At 43.0% G+C, this 23,304-nt stretch overlaps 1 protein-coding gene across 5 annotated transcripts in view; it reads left to right on the top strand.

The window, feature by feature from the left end:
- LOC113009931 (disco-interacting protein 2 homolog C) overlaps nucleotides 1-23,304 on the top strand; it is a 204,964-nt gene that overhangs the window by 165,201 nt on the left and 16,459 nt on the right. For 3 of the 5 annotated variants that reach the window (XM_026148603.2, XM_080292961.1, XM_080292964.1), the window contains exons 11-24: nucleotides 534-657; nucleotides 4,225-4,334; nucleotides 5,480-5,582; nucleotides 5,706-5,770; nucleotides 6,499-6,592; nucleotides 6,673-6,792; nucleotides 7,390-7,504; nucleotides 8,587-8,726; nucleotides 9,309-9,445; nucleotides 9,525-9,733; nucleotides 9,975-10,089; nucleotides 11,905-12,106; nucleotides 12,887-12,996; nucleotides 22,821-22,901. In XM_026148603.2, the coding sequence (XP_026004388.1) occupies nucleotides 534-657; nucleotides 4,225-4,334; nucleotides 5,480-5,582; nucleotides 5,706-5,770; nucleotides 6,499-6,592; nucleotides 6,673-6,792; nucleotides 7,390-7,504; nucleotides 8,587-8,726; nucleotides 9,309-9,445; nucleotides 9,525-9,733; nucleotides 9,975-10,089; nucleotides 11,905-12,106; nucleotides 12,887-12,996; nucleotides 22,821-22,901 (1,725 nt within the window). The remainder of the gene's footprint in view (nucleotides 1-533; nucleotides 658-4,224; nucleotides 4,335-5,479; nucleotides 5,583-5,705; nucleotides 5,771-6,498; nucleotides 6,593-6,672; nucleotides 6,793-7,389; nucleotides 7,505-8,586; nucleotides 8,727-9,308; nucleotides 9,446-9,524; nucleotides 9,734-9,974; nucleotides 10,090-11,904; nucleotides 12,107-12,886; nucleotides 12,997-22,820; nucleotides 22,902-23,304) is intronic. The other 2 variants (XM_080292960.1, XM_080292963.1) reach the window with 1 other exon arrangement.

The raw sequence follows: 23,304 nt of genomic DNA on the forward strand, positions 1-23,304 counted from the left end.
TTACTAATTAGCATTTTAAAGTTTGCTATTCAGTGCTTAACCAGGAAGAGAGGACTCCCGAGATCTGAGATCTCCTTTGTGCTTTGTCCAACTTAGGCAGCAGCTTAATCGGCATTGGTTGCATCATGAAAGATGCACCTTATATACTTACTTTGAGGCTAAATCTCAGATAAAGGTATGAATATTGTGTCTAACAGAGAAGGCAAAGAGCAGACGTAACATTTGCAGACTGATGTAACTGCCTCAGAGTCGTTAAAAGCAGCTTGATTTCAAGCAGAGGAAGCAGTGAGCTTTAGGGGAAGGTAAAAGAAATCATTCTTGGGAGTTTCAGGAATAATTTCTTATATGTAGAAATTAGTTTGTAATATCACAGTTGAACCAGCGAACCTGACAATTTCACATAATCAGCACTGTAGATTTCCCCTTTCATGACTCTTATAGAACAGAGAAGCTGATGATGACCACAAAGCACTTACACATTGATTCCAATCCTGCTGATGACTCACAGATCAATGGTCTTTGTCTCTCTGCAGGATGCCGGCAGTCAGCAGATTGGGTTTCTGTTGGGGAGCTGTGGAGTGACTGTAGCTCTGACCAGTGACGCCTGCCATAAAGGGTTACCCAAGAGTCCCACTGGAGAGATCCCACAGTTTAAAGGTCAGAGGCACATGAAATTTATTCGTAAAAACATCCATACATGCATCTTTAATCCTCATACAAACACAAGTGTTGAATAAATCTAGACTGCAGTGGGGATTGTAGTTTAGAAATAAAATCAGCGTCCGTCTTTAGAAATATGCAGAAAAACTGCAACTTTTAACCGAAACCATTAAAAATCTTTAACCTGCTTTTTAGGACAAGTTCTGCTCAAATTTGAGTTTTTCAAATGCGTCATTATTTTAAAGAATCCATTTAGAAAGCAACTGTATTCAAATAATTTTAAAAAGACATCGGGACAACCTAAAGTTGTTAGGCAGTGGTGTCAAACAGAAGGCCCGGGGACCAGAGTTGGCCCTCCAACGAATTCAATCAGACTTCTCTGTATTTTTACAGCTTTTCTTACTAATAAAATCCTCCCTCATGGCCATGGACTAAAGTAATTAAATAATAGATAAACAATTGATTGTTAATTAATGTGTAATTTCATACATTTATCTCTTAAAGCTTAAACCCAAAGAGTCGTCCTGACAGATTTTTTTCTTTACTACATCACTATTTCTTTATCATCGAGAAAACAACTGAGACATAGTATTAAGACGACACTTTGCTTTATATATATGAAGATAGCTGAAGGATTCGATGTGTAAGTAAATGTCTTTACAGATTGACCCACTTAAGGCCAAAGTGGGCAACTGGTTTGACATCCCTGATTTAAGGCAAACATGAGGCCTGCAGGTCAGCTGTGTCAGGGTTTCACTTTTTCTGTTAACTGTTTGATCTGATTTCTGCTGTGTGTGACATGTAAATGAATTAAATCCAGATGTGTTTGGGTCTGGATGTGATTGTCATTTTTCATTGTGGCCCTCGGTGAAATTGAGTTTGACACCCCTGCAGGGAGGTGGGACAATCCATTCAAACAAAGCACATCGTGAAGGTAAAAGTGCATCCTCTGCCAAAGCTGCCAAAAAGCTCCTTTTTGCAGTTTTAAAGAAAGTGGTCCATGTTTTGTTGCTTTGCTCCAAATCTCCACTAGATTTATGAAATGATCCTCAGTGATTTTTAGTATAATCTCACTGGCAAACAGACGAGCCGAGCAAACTCTCTGTGAGCAATCACAAAATTCCCTCTCAGCTCTTTCCATTTCTTGAGCCGCAAATCCACAAAAAATAACCATAACCTTTATTTAAATCACAAATTCGAATCTTAATCCACCACCAGACTCTTGCAATTATCAGGACTGAACATGATGTCCTGACAATGCGGCGTTTAAAACTTTCAAACTGGCTGAACGAGACTGCAGACAAACACGTGGTTCAGAGTTCAGAGCGTGGTCCCGCTGTTCAGTTGGATAAATGGACAGACTGATGACTGCAGACGGCTGGGTTTGAGTAATGGATGACAAGGAGACAGAGAGAGAGAGTCAGAGAAGTGGTAATGCAAGTCGATAGCAGAATAACTGACACGACTGAGGGAAGAGAAAAATGGATGCAAGTCATGTGATAGATGGAGGAAAAAGAGACGTTAGCGGTGAACGAAAAGAGAGAATCTCCTGCTGATTAATAACCACTGTTTGCTTTGCAGTAATGGATGTATAAATAGCAACATCATGCTAGCAGATTTTATTGCTCCTTATTCAGCCTGGATTTAGTGTGTGTGTGTCATTAAAGTGGAGTGCTCCCCTTATTGATCAGCAGGCTATAAGCTCATCTCGTTCTGATTGTTTCTTCTGTCTCGCTCCCCTGCAGAATCAGCAGCAGTAAATTCAGGCATTAACAGCCTTCATGTACTCGGCAATCTGCATTCACTCGTTTTCATCCGAGCAACAGCTCAGCACGGAGAAAAACATCCTCATAATAATTATAATTTGTCTTTGTGAGGGCGCCAGTCGCTCTTGCAGCACAGTTTTCACACGTTATTGTTTTGCTTATATTCACAAACGGGTGCGATTGCGACTCAGCGTTAAAGGTTGGTAATTTGATCTGCGTCTCATCCAGGATGCCAGAATGAATCACACACTGACTCTGAGTTTATGTCTCTTTGAATTAAAGCATCTGCAAAGACAATTAAGAGATGAGGTGCAGCAGAGTAATGAGACGTGAACTGAGAAACTTTTTGTTTGTTTGTTTTATGACTTCAGTCTCAAACAAACTCTGTGATAGTTGTCAGTTGTTCCAAGTTATTATTCAGCATTCTCAGTTTTCCATGACTCAATGAATAAGGCTCAGTTTGCAGCCCACACTGTAACTCACTACATACATGTGTGGGTGGACGTCACATATTGGTTTGTGCGGTGTTGACGTTAGCCACGTTAGCTTATGCTACAGTAACACAGTAGTGACTGGAGACCACAGAGTGGACTGCGACCAATCACAGTCAGCTGCCGTCTTCAAATCGACTTTGGTGCATCGAGATGGTGATAAATTAGCAATAAGATGGAATCATTCTGCTGTTAGTTCTCATTAAGTTCACATTAACTGCTTGTACCTCATACATTTATACATTTTTCCATTAAATTCTCAAAGTGACGACGATTTAACTGCACAATGCACTCAGTAACTTACTGTTATTATATAGAGATATAACCAGAACACTAATCTGTCTGTTTGGTAGTTGGGGTTTGGTCCACCAGGGCCTCCGCTCCTGGACACATTGCCCGACCCCTACGGCACCTGCTGCAGGACATGGGCTTACAGGAGGATGGGCCCATGTCCCTTTTTCGGGCTGTACCTGGCCAGGCTCCATGGACTAAGGCTCAGCCACCAGATGGTCGCCCTCGGGCACCCTCCCCAGGCCTGGCTCCAGGGCGGGGCCCCAGTAACACTATCCCGGGCAGGGTGAACTGTTCCCTCGATGGTCTTGTCATAGGGGTCTCTTGAATCGCTCTTTTCCTGGTCCCTCACCCAGGACCAGTTTGCCACAGGTGACCCTACCAGGGGACAAAAGCCCCCCGACAACATAGCCCCTGGGATCCCTGGGACACAGATACCCCTCCACCATGATAAGGTAGTGATTCATGGAAGAGTTGATGTGGTTCGGGCATCTGACAAGGATGCCTCCTGGGCGCCTCCTGGGTGAGGTGTTCCAGGCATGTCCCACTGGGGGAGGCCTTGGAGCAGACCCAGGACACGCTGAAGGGATTATATCTCTCGGCTGGCCTGGGAATGCCTTGGCGGTGTTCCCCTGGGCAAGCTGGAGGAGGTGGCCAGGGAGAGTGAGGTCTGGGCTTCTCTGCTTAGGCTGCTGCCCCTGTGACCCGCCCCCAGAAGAAGATCGATGGATAATTTGTCTGCATTTTTATACTTGTTGTCTTCGTGTAAATAAAACCTTGTTGCACTGTCAGCAGCTGTTGCAGCAAAGCAGTGAAGTCCAAAGTTTCAGTTCTGTCGAAGAGAAAAATCTAAAAGCATTCATGTTGCTTTCTGTTCCTTTTCATAGTCAAATAATAGAATAAAGTTAATGTTTTTCTAAAAAAAAAAAAAAAAGGCTAAGTGGAGTAAAATAATCCTTTAACCAGCAACACGTGAACGTTAAAGGGATGTTTGTTTTGTCTCCATGGGCGTTCAGGCTGGCCGAAGGTGATGTGGTTCGTCACGGAGTCCAAACACCTCTCCAAACCACCCCGAGACTGGTTCCCACACATCAAGGAAGCCAATCAGGACACTGCCTACATCGAGGTAACTCAAACGATGACAGAAACACAGATGCATGTTCTCGTCAGGCCATCAAAACATTTCCACCCGTGTTGTTTCAGTCGTGAAATCAATGCTGCTACATGTCCTCCAGCTTAGAATCTCACCACAGCTCGGTGGACGCTTCGCCGCTCAATCCTGTCGTCCTGTCTGATTGATTTGAATCTAACGTCTCTAGTAATTGCACGGGCAGCCAGGTGAAATGTCTCCCTGATTGCTCTGCAGCTTGAAAAAGGCTTAAAGGAAAATGATTAAAGAAAACGGACGATTGAAAAATGACCTTTTATTTTTAACAGAAGCCACGAATCAGTCGAGATGGGCGAAAGTATTGCGGTGCACTTTATAGTGGCTTAAAAAGAAATGTTAGTTTTTCAGTGACATTAAAAAAGAAAAATGTTACGACTCAAAATGATTCATAGCTTTAAAAGCGACCAATAATGTGCGTTTGTCCGACTGATGTCAGACTTTTCAGACAAAGAAAGAAAGAAAGAAAGTGTACTTTATTGGTCCCCGTGGGGAAAATCCCTCTCTGCATTTAACCCATTCACTCAGTGAAGCAGTGGGCAGCCACTGGGCGCCCGGGGAGCAGTGTGTAGGGACGGTACCTTGCTCAGGGGTACCTCAGGGTAGTTGTTCAGGGGAATCGAACCCCCAACCTTCCGATCATGGGGCCACCACTCTACCTACTGAGCTATCCCTGCCCTTATTAGATCTTATTTTGTGCAGACTCTCACTGATTACTGTCACTGCACAGCACTCAGACATCATTTAGGTTTTTGGGAAGTTAGTGTAAAAAAAAAAAAAAGCCTTAAATTTAACAATCAATATTTTTAAAAATTGCTTATTGGCTGAGCTGCAGACACTAATTTGACTCCACTAAAAAACTGAAACGTGGACGTGGATGTTCTGGGTCTCGTAGATACTTTAAGTAAACACAGTCTGTAAATAAAAGATGGGGAAAAAAGTCTGTGGGGGAAGCGGTCGTTCGAGGAACTGCAGTTTTTGGTGCTTCCACTCTGGCTCTCGTTCGTGCTTGGAAGAAGCACACGTGGAATTTTTGTGTATCGACGATCGTCACGCACGCGGGAACAAACCGCCTCGTCACTCTGCTTCTGTTTCTGTCTGTCCAGTATAAGACGTGTAAGGACGGCAGCGTCCTCGGAGTGACGGTGATGAGGATAGCGATGCTCACGCACTGCCAGGCCATCACACAGTCCTGCTCATACACAGAAGGTAGTACACACATTTACTCTTGTTGATTAAACCTCTGAACAGCGCTGCTGTCCTGCTACGGTCGGCTGTTTCTCTCCGACGCTCAGATGTTGAAGTTTGACTTGCTCTGTTTCTGTTTCTCAGCTGAGACCATTGTGAATGTACTAGACTTCAAGAAGGATGTAGGACTGTGGCACGCCATCCAGACAGTAAGAAAACTTTTGTATGAAACTACAATTCCAAGACGATAGTTTTGTTAAACAAACTCTTTGCCTCAAATATGAATTTACTTAAAAAAAATGTAATTACAGTTAAAAAGCTAGTTTGTGCCCCAGAACTTAACATATATAACATACATGACGTGAGACATGCTCTGTAAAATCTACTTAAATTACTAAAAGTTCCCAGTTCACAGTGTTTATTGCAGTTGTTATATGAATTAATTTTAAATGTATATATTTACTGCCCAGTTACACTTTCCTCCGCCTCCTGGTGCTGAAGTTCTGCATCTTAACCCATTTCGATCCACCACACGTGCACATATTCAGTCCAGCTGTGATTTATAAATACCAGTTCTCCACCCAGTCTGGCTTTAATGTGCACCTCGAAGTCTTAGCCAGACTAAAATGAAGCCAAATCTGACACCATCCGGGTACCAGAGGCAGAACAAACCTGAGCGCGCTGACTTTTGGCCTCAGTTCGCTCAGTTCAGCGGCTCTCTGCCGTCAGATTAATGCAGTGCGGTAAAGGAAGCAGCATTTCTTTCCGAGCTGCGGTGGAGTGTAACGTGCCTTTGAGAAGAAAATACTCAGGTCAAGTACTCACGTACAGTATGTGAGTAAATCTGAGCTGAAAATAATCAGCTTTCTGTCCGTTTCACTTCTTTAACTCTGCACATCTTCATCTCTGTTAATGTGTCTCTGTGTGCGTCTGTCAGAGTGTGATGAACATGATGCACGTCATCAGTATTCCCTACGCCCTCATGAAGGTCAACCCGCTGTCCTGGATCCAAAAAGTCTGCCAGTACAAAGGTGACATAACATATCTGATGAGTCTCCTTCTGTTTGAAATGACAAATTCAGTAATTTAACCGGCGATGTTTTATTTCCAGCTAAGGTGGCCTGTGTGAAGTCGCGGGATATGCACTGGGCTCTGGTGGCCCACCGGGATCAGCGGGATGTCAATCTGAGCTCCCTGCGGATGCTTGTAGTGGCTGATGGTTCAAATCCCTGTAAGCTAACAGTCTTTTTAATATATGTTTAAAGTGTCTCCTTTACCTGCTAAATATCCAACTCACATTTATTTGTACACTGATAATGTTTAGTGATGTAAGATTGGTTTTTTAGGAGTTGGGAGCTTCACTGTTAGTGTCCAAGGTCAAAGTTGACCTTCAGAAGAAATATCTAGAAGCCACATCAAACAAAAGGGCATGAAAAACATCATAAAACATCAAAGTTAGTGTAGGCCTTACCCTGTGTTCTCTGAGCGCTCTTATTCCAGATATGTTTTAGTGGGTTCAGATCAAATGACTGATGAGCTGAAGAGGCGTTTCCCCTAAAACATTGCTGCTGGATTGTTCGTGTACTCACACCTGCAGGGCCCTGTTTAAGTGTTCAGTGTATCCAAGTTACCTGAAAAACATTTCTTTATTTAGATCCTTTTCAAAAAAGTTAACAAGAGATGCGTAAAAGGTTACATTTGGAGCTGTGACTGGTTTATTTTATTGGTTAGTTTCTAAAAGCTTAGAAATGAAGAAGTAATCGTTAAAACCAGCAATGAGCCGCCTCTGCTTTCGCAAAAAGCCTTTAAGTGTTTGATTGTCTCTCAGGGTCGATCTCGTCTTGTGACGCCTTCCTCAACGTCTTCCAGACGAAAGGTTTGAAGCCGGAGGTCATCTGCCCGTGTGCCAGCTCCCCCGAGGCGCTGACTGTGGCTATACGCAGGTACACACACTCACACAAACACACACTCTTTTCAGCTGTATTCACCACAAGACACACAGATATAATTAGTACAAATTTATTTGCTTTCTAGCATTTAAAGACAAACTTTAAGCGAGATATTTCTACTTTATAATGGCTTTAACCTCCTTCCACTGTCCTTTTTTACTATTTTATGACCTTAAATTTACAGTTTCATAGGTTTTAAAACACTAAACTTACACTTCCACCTCTTTAATCATCCAGTCTGTAGTTTAACATCTGAACGCCACATTTACAGTCAGAGCAGCTGCCAGTCACATGTTGGCTTTTCATTTTTTTATTGATTAAAACACTTTGAGGCTGAGTGTTTGCATCTCTGCTTCTGTGTGCTAATAAAGAGCTTTTCCTCGCTGGGTGTGGGGGATTATGAGCTCTGTGTTTAGAGGAAAACCTTTAAACTTCACTCACACACGTTTATATGGTATTTGTGAGGACCTTCACTGACACACAGCAGTTCTTAGCCTCTAATCCTCACTTCAGCCTAAACTTAATTACCCTTAAAATGTCCTGGTAATGACTGGGGACAGAGTAAGTGCTCTCCTCCCTAAACTGTCCACACTTTCTAAAAACACCCGAACTTTCCAAAAACACTGAAATTGCTTCCTCTTTTCTAAAAAGACGTGTCGCTGTCCTCACGTCGCTGAAGTATTTTGACTTTGTTAAAGTATTGCAACGTTTAAATTGCACTTCCTAAAACTTCTTCTTCCATTAATGTGCTTGAATTATGAAAATGTCTTCAGCCTCCAAAGAGGTCCAGTCTTTCAAAAATGGCCCCAAATGTAACCGTTTTTGAAAATATCAGTTTTCCAAAATAACTTTTACTGCCTCCATAATTTAAACAGTCTCCTGACTCTAGAAATGTTTCCATCAATGCTGTTGTGTCATAAATATATCATTTATTTTCATGATATTTTGATTTTCAGGTTATTTCCCTGGACTGTCTTTACTTCCCCAAGACGTGTCTGGACTCTAAAACTAATTTGTAGCTACTTACTTCTTACACACACTTATTTCTGATAAATGTTGTGTTCTCCCTCCTGCAGGCCGCTGGAGGAGGGCACCACCCCTCCTGGTCGCGGCATCCTGTCCATGCAGGGTCTGAGTCACGGCGTGATCCGGGTCGACTCGGAGGAGAAGCTGTCGGTGCTCACGCTGCAGGATGTCGGCTCCGTCATGCCCGGAGGTGAGACAGATGTCCAAAAAGCAGAGTTTGAACCGAGCACTGCTGAAGTTGTGAGACTTTTTTTAATGTATATATATAATTTACGTTTGTCCGCTAAAGCCAAAGAGTAGTCTGCTTTCAGCATGATGCCGTCATGACTCTGAGCGATTGTTTACTTTATTTTTACATCTATCGAACCTGCGCAAGACTTTTGCTTGTTTTGTTTATTTACTGCATGATTTCAGGATTTGTTTTTAAGGAGTTATATATGTTTTTGGTATTGATGCACTTAATTAAGACCTTAAAGGTGGAGTTAAGGTCATTAAGGTCAAAAAAGAGACTCACTGTTGTCCTTATTTCTGACTTACTTCATTCTGCAGGTAAGAATCACGAAATTAGTCAACAAGAGAAAACTGTTTCCTTTCCCTGATGGGAGACGGAGTATTTCCTCCGTGCATGGGAGATGGAGGAGGAAATACCTGCCTTACAAATACCTGATTTGAAGTCTGGGAATAGTTAAAACTTTTATTTTAACTTTGCTGTAAGACGACACTGTAACCAGTAAGAATGGATTTCCCAGAGCGTCTGTCTTTCTGCCTGTAGGTCTGATGTGTGTAGTGAAGCTCGAAGGTGTTCCCCAGCTCTGTAAAACAGACGAGATCGGAGAGATGTGCGTTTGTACTGTTGCCACGGGGACCTCCTATTACGGCCTGGCCGGTATGACCAAGAACACGTTCGAGGTGAGAGCGTGAATGCTTCGGTTGTTTATTTATCTTGTGTGCGTTTTGTTTACATGTCGTGTCTTTAAAACCTCTGCAGGTCTTTCCCGTGTCCAACAACGGCACTCCCATCAGCGAGTTCCCCTTCACCAGGACCGGCCTGCTGGGATTCATCGGACCTGCAGGTCTGATCTTTGTTGCTGGGAAGATGGACGGTCTGATGGTGGTCGGTGGGCGTCGGCACAATGCTGACGACATTGTTGCTACGGCGCTGGCTGTGGAGCCCATGAAGTTCGTTTACAGAGGACGGTAAGCGTTAATATTGCTTTAATTTCTAAGCAGGTTGTTTCTCGTTATTGTGGAGCTTGTGTTTAATTTAGAAAAGGGAGATGTGGTTCAAACACATTAACGCAGCAGCGCCACTATAAATCCGCCCCTTCACAAATATTATAAGCTGCTGATTGGACTTTATGGTCATTTTGGTGGCTGGCTGTGTGGAGCGCAGTTAAACTGCATGCAATGAAATGTGCTAATTCTGTGTGTTCTGCAGGATAGCAGTGTTTTCCATCACGGTGCTCCATGATGAGAGGATCGTGGTCGTGGCTGAGCAGCGGCCGGACTCGACTGAGGAGGACAGCTTTCAGTGGATGAGTCGAGTTTTGCAGGTATGCTCATATTTCAGACAGGATTGTCATTTCCTGCTGCAGTAGTTTGATTTTGGCTGCCTGGCTCTGTACTCGTACCTCTCTCCATTATGATTATGATTCTCGATCAGGTATCAGTGGCAAAGGGCTCATCTGCAGGGATATTTATTCAGTTCAGTTCAGTTTTACACTGGTTGCTATTGAGAGAGCTACTGTAACATGAAGTAAACTAGCAGGACTTAATCCCTGTGATGCCAGTTTTCCATTGTACAACAAAGAACTGTTGAGAGAGTTGACACGACTAAAAATGAGTCATCTCTGACAGATTTAGAAGCAAATTTGGAAAAGAAGAGCGTATAATCCTAGCTATGGTGGTTGCTATAGAGCAGGGGTGGGGAACTTCAGGCCTCGAGTGCCGGTGTCCTGCAGGTCTTACATCTCACCCTGGGTCAACACACCTGAATCAAAGGATTAGTTCATTACCAGGACTCTGGAGAACTTCAAGACATGTTGAGGAGGTAATTTAGTCATTTAAATCAGCTGTGTTGGATCAAGGACACATCTAAAGCCTGCAGGCCCGCGAGGCCTGGAGTTCCCCCACCCCTGCTATAGAACAAACCTTTTATTTAGACTGCCTAACTGCATCTGTACCCCATGTGGCTAACCGGCATGTTATGTTCTTTTACATGTTTGTGTAAAAGAAAGAAAGAAAAAAATTGTATATACTGATTTTAAATAATATCAACAATTATCAATAAAAAAACAATATGGTCGGTAGAGCATTGATTAGATAATTCACCTATTTAAATATACTTGAAAAGCTTGGGACACCATTCATCTGTAGTGAGTGTACTCAGACAGCAAAGTGACTCCGGACTAGACCCACTCCCACTAAAAGTGTATATATCCACGTACACTGACAGTACACTGTTAACCTCAGCTGACAATGATGTGTGAGAAGTGTCCATGTGTGTTTACTCTGGAGCAGGCTGTAAAACTTTGTGGAAGGACTCTGGTAAAATTAGACGACTTAGTGAAGCTCATTTCTGTCTGATGACAACATTTTTTCTGTTAAATAACCTCAAAGAGTTACTGAGTACTTTTTAACCTGTAATTCTGAGAATTCTGTTGTCAAAAAGTATCTGTGAGCTGTTTTTACCATTAGCCATGAATGACTGATGGGATATTGTCGTCAACCCACTGGGTTCGGTAGTGTGGACACCCAAGTTTGTGAATGCGATAACTTGAAAACGAGCCAACGTAGGATTTTGGAGTTCAAAATCTAAAAATCTAACACAACTTGTCTTTTTGTCTTTTCATCAGAAGCTGGAAAACTGCAGAATAGAACCAGCCTGGTCCTTTAACACAGCAGACACATTTTAACAGCCCACTTGCTGAAGTGACAAAACAGCTCTCACAGCCTCCTTCACTCCCAGAGTCATATAAACACACACACAGCTTGTGATACTATATTATGCATTCATACTGTATAGATAAAACCTGAGCTCACAGTCTCTGAGCCAGCGTGGCGACTGTGGCAAAGCTATAAAAGCCGTCTGGAGTTTTAACTGCTGCAGTAAAACCATTTCTCTTTATTCCTTCACCGCTGCAGATTCCGCCCGCGTGTTTTTCCATTTGGTTTGTCGGGTTGCAGAAGCAATCAGCGATTTCAAAAGAAGCTGAGATGAAACGATGGAGCAAAAAACGATCAAACACTAATATTATAGTAATCAAAGCAACAGCATAATAATATGATTTATTATCTTAGTTATTACCTTCGATACATTGTTTCATCTATAAATCTAAGCATACCTCTCCCAACACGATGTCTTCCAGGCGATAGACGGTATCCACCAGGTGGGGGTGTACTGCCTGGCTCTGGTCCCCTCCAACACTCTGCCCAAGACTCCACTGGGTGGCATCCACCTGTCCGAGACCAAGCAGCTCTTCCTGGAGGGTGCGCTGCACCCCTGCAACGTGCTCATGTGTCCGCACACCTGCGTAACGAACCTGCCCAAACCCCGGCAGAAGCAGCCAGGTACAGTACGAGGACGAGCGAATACGTGGGAGCACAGTTAAGGGATCCTCGTTATAGAGGCTCTTATAGCTTATAGAACAACTTGATGTCACATATAAACACACTAGATGTCCTTAAGTGGAGTTTTTACACACGCAGGATTACTTTTGTGGGAAAGGAGTGCTTTAAAGAAACCAGTAAGCTTTCTAAGCTGTTTCACTCACTAAATCTGCGTGACTCAAATCAGTGTGAAACATCACAACCCCTCCTGCCTCCTCATCTGAGCTTGAAATGATGGGCAGCATGTCACTGTATGTGAATGTGACTTCTGATAAAATAGCCGAACGCTGGCTTCAGTGATTGGATGTGTTCACCGTTTCCAGCTCAGGCAAGCAGAGGTGTCAACCGGAGTTTAGATGGAACGACCCAAACAAAGAAAAGAGAATCGAAGACAAAAATGTTCCAAGAAAGCACAAATTTAAAAAATCAGCTTCTCAGTTTGGCCGCCCCACTTCCAGGGTCCTGATGTTGTGCGTGCTGACTCACAGTCGGTCTGTCACGGCCCTGTGCGGCGCTCGATTACATCGCAGCCATTGTTGACAGCTGTGCGTTTCCTGCCGTGACAATTCAATCCGTATTTTTGCATTTATACCAGTAATGTTTTTTAACTATCGTTGACTGTAGTCCGATAAAAATGTAGAATCCGTTTATTGTATTTGCTGAATGGGCGGCTTGATTCTGCGTGCAACAATTTCTTGTTCATACCGAGCTCTCGTCCCCGTCTCCCTGCTCCTCCTCCAGAGATCGGTCCTGCGTCTGTGATGGTCGGGAATCTGGTGTCGGGAAAGAGGATCGCCCAGGCCAGCGGCAGGGATCTGGGTCAGATCGAAGACAATGACCAGGCAAGGAAGGTGTGTGTGAGAGGGGGGTCTGCTGGTTTTCTGCATCATCGCCATCATCATAAACATTACACACACAAAGTACACATAATTAGGCATCTGGCTTCATTTCATGGCTTACTCCATTACGACTTATTCTCATTAATAACTCACTCAACAGAAAGTGTTAATGGTACCTTAATGGAGTCCTTGTCTGCCGTGTAAAGCACTGTAAACAACTCTCGCCTAATTTAATTGGTCTAATTAACTTAGTTGTGCTAGTTTTTGAAGCTTACTGAGTTATGTTGAGTTATCCTTACCTTCATCCAACAGACTGAGGAGTGTGTTTGTGCGTACTTGTTTCCTTTTAATAATTCATGGCTTGTTTTTTGAAGTACAGAACACTTTGCATTGGCAAAGCCTCGCAGTGCCCCGTGGGACTATTAATGTTTAACTCTGCTTGTGCTGTGATTGTTATTTCAGTCATTCCAGTCATTTTGTTGAGGCTGTGCGATGTGGTTTCCAGTGTTTGCGTAGCTGACAAAAATGTTAAGGTTTAGCTGTTGTTGGCCACCATGACTGAGGCTCCTGCAGCGCTGAATAACTCCCGGTGAGTGTTCGTGTTCCGGGTCGGTGCCCAGATGTTAATAAAAGCAGCGTTCCTTTAACGCTGCGCAGATGTACGGCTGAGGCTCGTCCGGCTGAGCTGGCTCTGCTTGACTTGAATAAGGGAAGAGATCCTGTATTACTTATATCAGAAGTGAACTTTGGAGCCGGCTAGCAGAGCGGCCGAGAGCTCTGTTCCCCATAATGGCGAGACGGGGCGGTGAGCAGAAGACAAAGACCTAAGGGAGCGAGTGGGAGTGTCAGTGTGGAGTCAGTCGCACAGGTAGGGAGGGGCCAATATGGATGCATTGAAAAGTGGGAAACATTATTTTAAAATATTTTAAATTACTGAATAGAGGACAAGATTTAGGACTCATCAGGCAAGTTGGGGAAAGAAAAAACCTTGCTAAGGAGCAAAATTAGTTTTTCTCTTCCAACTTTAGCATCAGCACCACACTTATAGGGAAACCCCCACTTGTGGTTAAATACCTGGGACTCTACACGAACAACTGAAGAAGCCTCTTGGAGGAGAGGAGAACTGTCCTCATGAACAAAAGGACTCAGGTTATATAAACTGCATTTAACTGTTTTCCTTTGGCATAAGACATTAAGTTCATGTTAGTCATTCTCACTGAATAATTAGTTAGTATAACTCGGCACGCTTAAGTTGTCTTAGATTTTTATTTTATTGTATTTTTAAGAAAAGCCAAATTTTTATATTCCTGGTGGATCCACAGAAGAATGATGAGTTTTGGGGCTTAAAAAAAGCAAACATGGGATTTTTTTATCATCTTTTTTTTTTGCCTGGTATGTTTAAGCATCTGTACAGAAAAACTCAGTGTTATGCAAGAACAGAAAGCGGGCAGCATGCACAAAAGTAAATAAGGAAACCAAAAGAAAACACAGATGAGACAAAATGAGGTGATTTAAATACACAGTAGAGAGACGGAGAGATTAGGAGTGATGAATAGCAGGAGGTGGTGTGCGTTACTGACAGAAGCGATTTTCCTCTCGTCTCTCGTGCTGAAAATGTCATCAGTCAGCAGTGTTGGGAAGGTTACTTTTAAAATGTATTCCGTTACAGAATACAGAATACATGCCCCAAAATGTATTCTGTAACGTATTCCGTTACGTTACTCAATGAGAGTAACGTATTCTGAATACTTTGGATTACTTAATATATTATCGTGCTTTTTACAACAACGTGAATGTACTATTGCTGTGTGATTTATTACTATTACTGAAGGTCCGCGACTCCGAACTGTAGTAAAGGGACCTCTGACTAATACGGCGGGGTCCCTGTCGGCTCGTAGCCGAAAAATAGCTTTACTTTGTTGTGTGGGTCAACTTTTCTTGCGAGAGACAGAGAGGCGTTGAAAGACTGCTCCAACGGAACTTATTGTTTTCGGAGGAAAACACGAACACGGTGTACAGTCGAGTCTTAATAGCTTACTTACAACTGGGCTCGTCAGGCACTCTTCTTGGCTGCAGTGGTTATTATTATATTTACATGCTTCCAGCTCCCGTTTTTGCTCGATGACAACTCGTACCTTTCCACTCGCCTTTTTCTCCCTCCTCGCACTCACAGACACATAACGTGTATGGCAGTCCATTCTCCCTGCAACACGGACTACACTGCCCATGATGCTGCATTCTTTAGAGCTATGCTTGTAGCATTCTGCCTGTTAGCTTAGCACAACAACAACAACAAAAAGGCGCTCTCTCACCCAGGAAACACACAGTCGCAGAGAGAGAGAGCGTCACCCTGTAACCATGGCAACCGTAACGCTGCCGCCTGGAACGAAAGAACGTAGCTGTCAAACAAACCCAAACAGTCCTGACCCGCGACAAAATGAAACAGGAAAGTACCGCAGTGTAATCCATTTATTTCAACAAAGTAACTGTATTCTGAATACCACCTTTTTAAACGGTAACTGTAATGGAATACAGTTACTCATATTTTGTATTTTAAATACGTAACGGCGGTACATGTATTCCGTTACTCCCCAACACTGTCAGTCAGGCAGCCGGCAGCAGAGAACGCACACTCTGTAGACTCTGATGAAAAGAGACAGGCCCTAAATAATAACAACCACCACCTCCACCGCAGCGCGCTGGGAGGCTGCTGCAGCCTCAGCCTCGCTCTCAACATGCCGCATGTGTGTTTGGATGCCGACAAACAGATGAGATGTCTCCTGTAGTGTGTGTAGATACAGCTGTATTCAAAGGTTACGACACCTATCGACGACTGTCGAGGTGAGGAGAAGTGAAGCCGACATTAAAACACAAGCTTTTCTTTTTGTTTCTTCACTGCACGGTCGTTGCACAGCGTTTGCACAAGTTAAACCGAGAAGACCACAGATAAGTTAACAGGCGTCCATACGCAGGAGGAGCACCAGCATAGAGGCGTTTTCCACAGATATAGAAACACTAGTGCCTTGAGTTCTTGGTTGGTTAAGGCTGCTTATTGAGAAGCTATGCACTAACAATTGATTCACATCAAATTCTAACTTTTTTTGTAATTTTTCTTCTCACAATTTAAATATATTTAATCTCAAATCAGCAGTTTCCCGTATGTTCCTAAAACATCCAGATTTCTGTTCTGCCACTTAGGAAACTCTGCTAAAATAAGACCGTTCACAAAGTAATGACAAATGAAACTGGGATGATCCCAGCAGTGATGATCCGCTCAGACTGGGACACAAACTGCGGCTCGGCTCGACTGCAGAATAATCCAGGAACGGGTTACATATTTGCTTTAAATGCGTTGATTGATGTTTTGAAGGCAGGTTTAATTTGAAGAGTGTGTTTGTGTTTTAGTTTTTACTGTGAAAATCCTGAAGCGTGCTGAGGGTGACGCCATCTTTACTCTAGAGAAGGATCAGGACGTAGGGTTTGTGTTTACTGCTGCTGCTTGGCCTCATCATCATTGTGTTTATTGGGACATTTGTTGTCTGATCCGCTCATTCATTCATCGCTCCACTTTACCCCACTTCCTCCCTCCATGTCCATCCCACTGAAAACCAGGCCCTCTGTGCGGATGAGTGAAACAACCCCAACTTCCTGTATTTATTAAAATGTTTTCTGTGTAACTTCATAGAGAGTAAAATATGATTCACTACGAGTGTCTTCTCACATTCCTCTTCTAATAACGTTGATTTGCCCGGCGATGGTTGACTGAGCACTAAACGCTCACACTGGGATGAGCTCAGCCTCTGTAGACAGGACTGCTTGTCTCATGACTTCATGGAAAATTATTATTTCATTACGGCTGTTTCCATAAAGCAGCATGAAAAAAACAAACAAACACAAAGAAGAAACTGTAACTTATGGAAGAGGATTAGAGCCACTGGGGGAAAAAGGAGGGGGGTGTCCTTCTTTGCAAGAATTCTATCAGCAAGTTTCAAGTGTTTCTATTTTTCTAATAACTCAGGCTTCTTTTTGCAGACCCTAACAATCAAAGTGAATAAAATCTGTGGCAAATGCTGATTTCAGCATTCACACATACAATGGTCACCATAATTCAGTAATATCCAAAAAGGAGCTTTTATTTCCAGGTTCTAATGCCAAAAGATTTTTTAAAAACATAATAGCTCTTAAGTGGAATTGAAAACTACGACAGGCTTGTTTTGAATGCTGTGCATACACTGTGCACATGTTAGCCACATAATTAAAAACACCTGCCTAACATTGTGCTGTGAAACACCTTTTACCCTTCAGGGAACGGATGTGGGACCGCTGGCTGTGTCCTGTGTTGTGTGACTGGGACACTGGCAGCAGGTCCTTTGGCTCCTGTGGATCAAACTCTCTGGCACATCCCCCAGATGCCTGTGATGTTTTGGGGTTTTAGGGTTCGGTGGTCAGGGTAACACCTTGTCTTACTGCCTGGTCTATAGCAATGCCCGTGCTGGTGGTAAATGTGCAAAGATACAGCCTCATAAAATCACACATAACAGAACCCAAAGTTGTTGGGTTGTTTTAAAGTTGTTTGGCTGTTTGAGGCTTTGATCCTGCCTGAAGGTCTTTGCATCTTTACCTCAAAATGATCCCTTGGCATTAAATTCAACATAGCCTAAGAGGAAAAATGTAATATCTCACTTCAGACCACCATACAAACAGTTTTCTAGCTTCGTAGTCGGCGCAGTGCAACAGATGCCACTAGAAGGGTTTAGCAGTTTTCTTCATCCAAGTGATGTAATACCGGCCAGGTGGCTGCTGTGTCGTGTTTCATTGAAGCGATTGTCCTCTCTGATAATGACATCAGATACAACTGAGCAACTCGGTGTTTTAGCCCGAGAATTCGGCACCCTCGCTCACATGCTGATAAAATGCTACAATACGAGACCAGATTTGTATCTGCAGACAGAAGCTCTTTGTGTCGCTGTTTAGCATGCCAGCCCCCTCTCTCACAGATAACACGAGCTTTATCTGCAGGCAGGTTCCAGTTCTTCCAGGCTTCGGGTTTAACTGCAGGCCAAAGCATCTTTTACAAACAGCAACAAACAACTTTACCCTCCTCCTGAAGGTTAAGCACAAAGCCCGCTTGTGTAAAGCAAACGTTTGGATCCCCCTCGTTAATACACGTGCAGCCACGGAGCTGCAAGGTGTTTAGGACATTTCACCACGCAGCAGATGGCAACGTATGAGGGAGCTGGAACGGAAGCAAACTCTAATTTGCTGTTATGAAAGTTTCATGAAAGCTCAGAGCTGAGCCCACAAGCAGCTGAGTGATGTTTTCATCAGAGCAGAGAGACCTCCTTTAAATCTTTGCACCCCCTCGAGGTCTGCCATGCGTGAAGCTGGTGGCGAGCAGATGACGCCATCTTTCGTCAGCCAGACTCTGAGGGTTATAATATCGAAACTGCAAACTTGGAGCTGAGCGATGGTTTCAGCAGCAGAACGCTGTGGGTCGTACCGCAGTGTTTGAAGAGTCGTTTAAATTAACAGTTTTGATAAGTGAGGCATTAATCTGCTCACAGCTTACATTAAAAACCACAAGAAAGCAGCATTAATCACACACATGGATTTTACTTTCACACACGAGATACATTTTACTGTTATTCGAAAGGATTCATCATATTTATGTCTGCGGATTTGCTTTAACAACCTCTGCTCGAGCAGACACGCTGAGATAAACCCACCGAGGTTTATCTCTGAGGTTCATCAGAGGACAGACGCCTTCAGGAGTCGGTGGAGACCAAACCTGAACTCAAAGTGAGCGTCTGTTAGTTGATAGTGCTGTTGCTATTTTTTCATATATCTATAGATTCTATAGATATTCTAATAGATGGGCAGCGCGGCGGCACTGGGTTTGATGCACATCTGGCCTTTCCGTGTGGTTTGCATGTTCTCCCCGTGTCCCTCCGGGTAATCCGGCTTCCTCCCACAGTCAAAAGACATGCAGTTAGTGGGGTTAGGTTAACTGGTGATTTTAAAACGGCCATAGGTGTGAATGTGGTTGTGAATGGTCTCTGTGTTAGCCCTGTGACAAGCTGAAAACACCCCACCTCTCACAGGTGGAAGAGGCTCCAGCCTCCACCTCCCTGAATTGGCCAAGCAGAAGAGAATTGATGGGCGAATAACTGTTATCAGGATTGTTTTATTAATTTATTTATTTTTGGACTATAATAATCAGGAAATAATGGCTGGACACAAAAATCACGAGTTAAAATATTGTTTTGTCTGTTGACACCAGAACTGTTAAGATGGTGATTCAAATTTGTAACATTTCCATTTGTCAACTTCAAGATTCAGGATTCGTTGTCACATTCATAGTTATACAAGTACAACACGCAGGGAAATGTGTCCTGATACGCTCCTCGACTGTGCAAAAAGAGACAGAACATTATATACAGTGAGTGAATGATATACATTATATAAATAAAATCTGGAAATGTACACTTCGAAATCTGAGAATGTTCATTGTGTGAGGTGTTGACGTGTCTTGTGCCAGGATCAGGCCTGACATGTGAATGTGGTAACAATGAGTCTGTTAGGGCTGATATGACCAAAATCTCATATCCCGATATAAGACATCTATCGTCCTGATAACGATATAAATCACAAAAATGTAACATTTTCTGTAAACTCTGTGAATCTCGGGCAGCTCGACTTGCGGGAAGTGTTTCCAGCTGCGCGTCATGTAGCTGGAGTCGAGTGTTTTAACCGATGCATGAAACTATACATTTTTAGACATAAGTTGTAACGGCCGCTGTTTTCTTTGTGAGTATTTATTACACGGCGTGCTGCGGGGAAAAGCCTGTTCTAACGTTTGAGTCTAAGGTTTATTTTTTAGCACCTGGCGGCTCTTTTTTACTTCTCATCCGTAAATAATCTGCTCTTTCACGTGATTCAGTTTATTTTGAAAAGTCTCAACAGGATCTTGAGCTTTATTGTGAAAGGTTTATGTGGAACATAAACAAGCGGACACGCGAAGGTGTTACCGTCGTTGTTGCTAACGACAACGCATAAAAACAGGCGCTTGTCCGTCTGTAGTGTGGTTATATTAAATATAAGAGAAAGAGAGAACTTTAAGAAATTAATATAGCCACTACAGTGACCATCAAAACGATGAAAAAATATTGCCGTAAACAGTTTATTTTGCGACAGCACGAAACAAACGATAGCGTAAAATGAAACGATAGACGTTTTTATATCGTCATCCGATATATATCGTTATATCGAACAGCCCTAGTCTCAGTCACATATGGATGATGGGGGGGCTGAGACAGAACTCATTGTTACCACATTCTGAAGTTTTGCTACAAATTATTACATTTTTAAAAACGTTGTTGCTATCATAAAGGTTGCTGGCATTATTAAAGATGTCCTAATTACTGATATACAGCGTTATAATGAAGTGCTTTTCTTTGAGGTGGCGCACAGCTTTGAAGTTATAATTAAAGATTATTCAGACTTTGTAATGATTATCCTCATTTGCTAAGCAGAAAGGTGGGAGAGATCCTGTGGGTACGAGAAGGTAAACACACAGCCCGTACAGCAGGTTAGTAGCTGTTACCTCCTCTGGATTGTCCGCTCGGGTTAGTTTCAATCAATAATCATCTGCTCCAATCAGCACCTGATTAGGCTTTAAAAAAACATCTTCCTTCAACTGTCTGTCTCTCTCTGAGTCAGCAGGTTCATCACTAGAGTCTCCAGAGAGCAAAATATGTGTTACTTTTAATTCACTGGTCCTAATAAATTTCAAATGTGGCTGATCTATTTTGTATTCAGGGTGTGAACAGAGTGGGGCTCATCTGGGATTTGGATCTCAGGGTCTCTGAAATCTTACCAGAATGCTTCTCCTTTATTTCAGTGCGTGCCGTATTCTTTCCTCACAGCTGAAAAAGTGTCCACGAGCAAACCTCCGTGGGCTCTGTCGATGAGGAAAAAACCTCGTCTCCTCTTCTGCAGCTGCAGGAGCAACAGTTTACATACCATTAAAGCTTCTGTAGCAGTGTAATTCAGTGTTGTGTAGCTGGTCCCAGTCGGTGAAATTTGCAGTACAAATCAAGCGCACCCGGCCTCTTCCCAGATGTGACGGACACGGTGCGGTGCAGAGGTTCATTTGTTTTTACGGTCGAAGGATTAAGAGTCTGAAAGCCAAATTCTCATCTGTCACCAAAGCGTCTGGCAGCATGAACACACACACAGACACACACATATAAAGTGATGTTCTCTGGCAGAGCAAAGCTCAACAGGCATGACTTTCACTCCAGCAGCAAATCTTGAAAAATTCATGAGCCCAGAAACAAACTCGCCCTGTCTCGAGGCGTTCTCTCCTCCCAGCTGTAATTTCCATCACGCTCGCTTTTTGTCTCTGTTTTTGTGAAGAATGAAGATCTTGTTGCCTTTCCACTAACATCGCCCTCCTTCCTCCGTATTTCTCTGACAAATTAAGTGCATCACCTTAATTTCCCCGCACGCTGTCGAGTCACTGAGCTGCCAAGATCTCATTTTATCAGGATACTTCATCAGCATTCGGTCTGCGTCTCAGCAGAGCTCCAACGCTGTAAAACATATTGGGAGCAGAGTTTTTGCCATTATTGGTTGCCGTCACAGGGCTCGTTTCTAAGAAAACGTGCTCGCGTGATAAACTGTGGTGATATTTTAGCTGTAAAAATGCTGCCATTTAAAGAATTTACTGGTGGTGATAACTGAGAAAAGTTCTTCCAATCTCCCGTTTTATTCACGGGCATCTTCATGCACATTTTAAGATGTTCAAGTCAGCTGATCACCTGTTCACGAGCTGAGATTTAGACAGTTTTGCAGCTGACTTTGGCTGTTTGTATGCCACTTGTACGTTCACTCAATTTGATTCAAAAACCTTTTTGAACTCTGTTGCATTTTTAAAGCATCGGTCCTTCCAGCTGCAGGTCTGGGGTCACTGGGGTGCATTCAGAGTTTCTAGTAAATTAAATATTGTCTTAAAAAAAGACATGCAGTGAGTTTCCATTAATAAAAAAAACATGCATTTGCCAGACCTCTAACATATGTAACAACTTGATAGACTGACACTATAATATATGTGTATGACAGATGTTTAATACAAGTGATGCAAGCAGTCGTCTGTCTAAACCTGGACCGCACATGTCATGTTGGGTTGCACATGGCATCTGTTGTTATTGCTGTTAACCGGAGCTGCTCTCCATTCCTGAATAAATGCAACTCACAGTTATGCAGTGGTCGTTAGTTTGGCTGCCTCTGATGAAGTATGTACCAAACATGTTCAGTAGGGGGCGTATTGGGACTGAGGACAGGCCATGTGGAGGTTTTCCTTCCTGCTGTGATTGGTGCTTGCTAGTAGAGGATTGTGTGATTGGAGGGGTTTTCCCTCTAATGTTGTAGGTCTGCACCTTCACACTGTTGTTGGGATTTGCATTTACTTGAAATGAACTGAAACAGCTGCGAGACCCGGGTGCTTCCATCCCTGCCATCCCGGTGTCTCTGTCCAGTCGTTTCCACCAAGGACCATCAGAGGTGGTTCTCTGCTGCAGCAGCAGCTCCGATACTTCTGCTAGCATCCCGCACGTCTCCAGCCCGACCCCGGTCACCTTCAGCACAGATGATCTGAGCGTACACTGTTTTTGTTATGTTTTTGGGTTTCAAAGAGACTAGAATGATTCCTTCAATCCATTTCTCAGATTGAAAATTCAGAAAGAATGTCGAGTGCTGCTCTGCTGGATATTTCATGGTTATTATTTATGGTTACAATTTATAATCTCATTGTTTTTACTGATTGTGTCTTTTAGTTCCTCTTCCTGTCTGAGGTGTTACAATGGAGAGCCCAGACCACTCCAGACCACGTCCTGTACACACTCCTCAACTCCAGGGTGAGTCCTCACAGTACACACACACACACACACACTCACACTGTATGAGATGATATTGATTTTATAGAATCTTACCAAAAATAGTATGATAAGGTCAGCAGGGGTGTTCAGAAATGGCTTATCTTTCTCAGTCTTGGCAGACAGAGCTTCATAGTTTGTTTAAATAATAATATTTTAAAGCTTTAAAATATTAAATCTACATTATTCTGTTTTTTTGCCTCAAAGGTTTGCTTTAAAGCGTGATATAAATCATATGTTATGATATAGAACTCCTAAATAATCTAGAAAATGACTTAAGGAGCTGAAGTATAGGTGACGTGTATGTATTACATGGGAAGGAGCTTTAACAGGAATCAGTTGGGCTGTTTGAAGCAGTGCGTGTGCTTTTAAAGGGAGGCAGAAA

The sequence above is a fragment of the Astatotilapia calliptera genome, chromosome 18 (assembly GCF_964374335.1).
Source record: "Astatotilapia calliptera chromosome 18, fAstCal68.1, whole genome shotgun sequence".
Lineage (NCBI taxonomy): Eukaryota > Metazoa > Chordata > Actinopteri > Cichliformes > Cichlidae > Astatotilapia > Astatotilapia calliptera.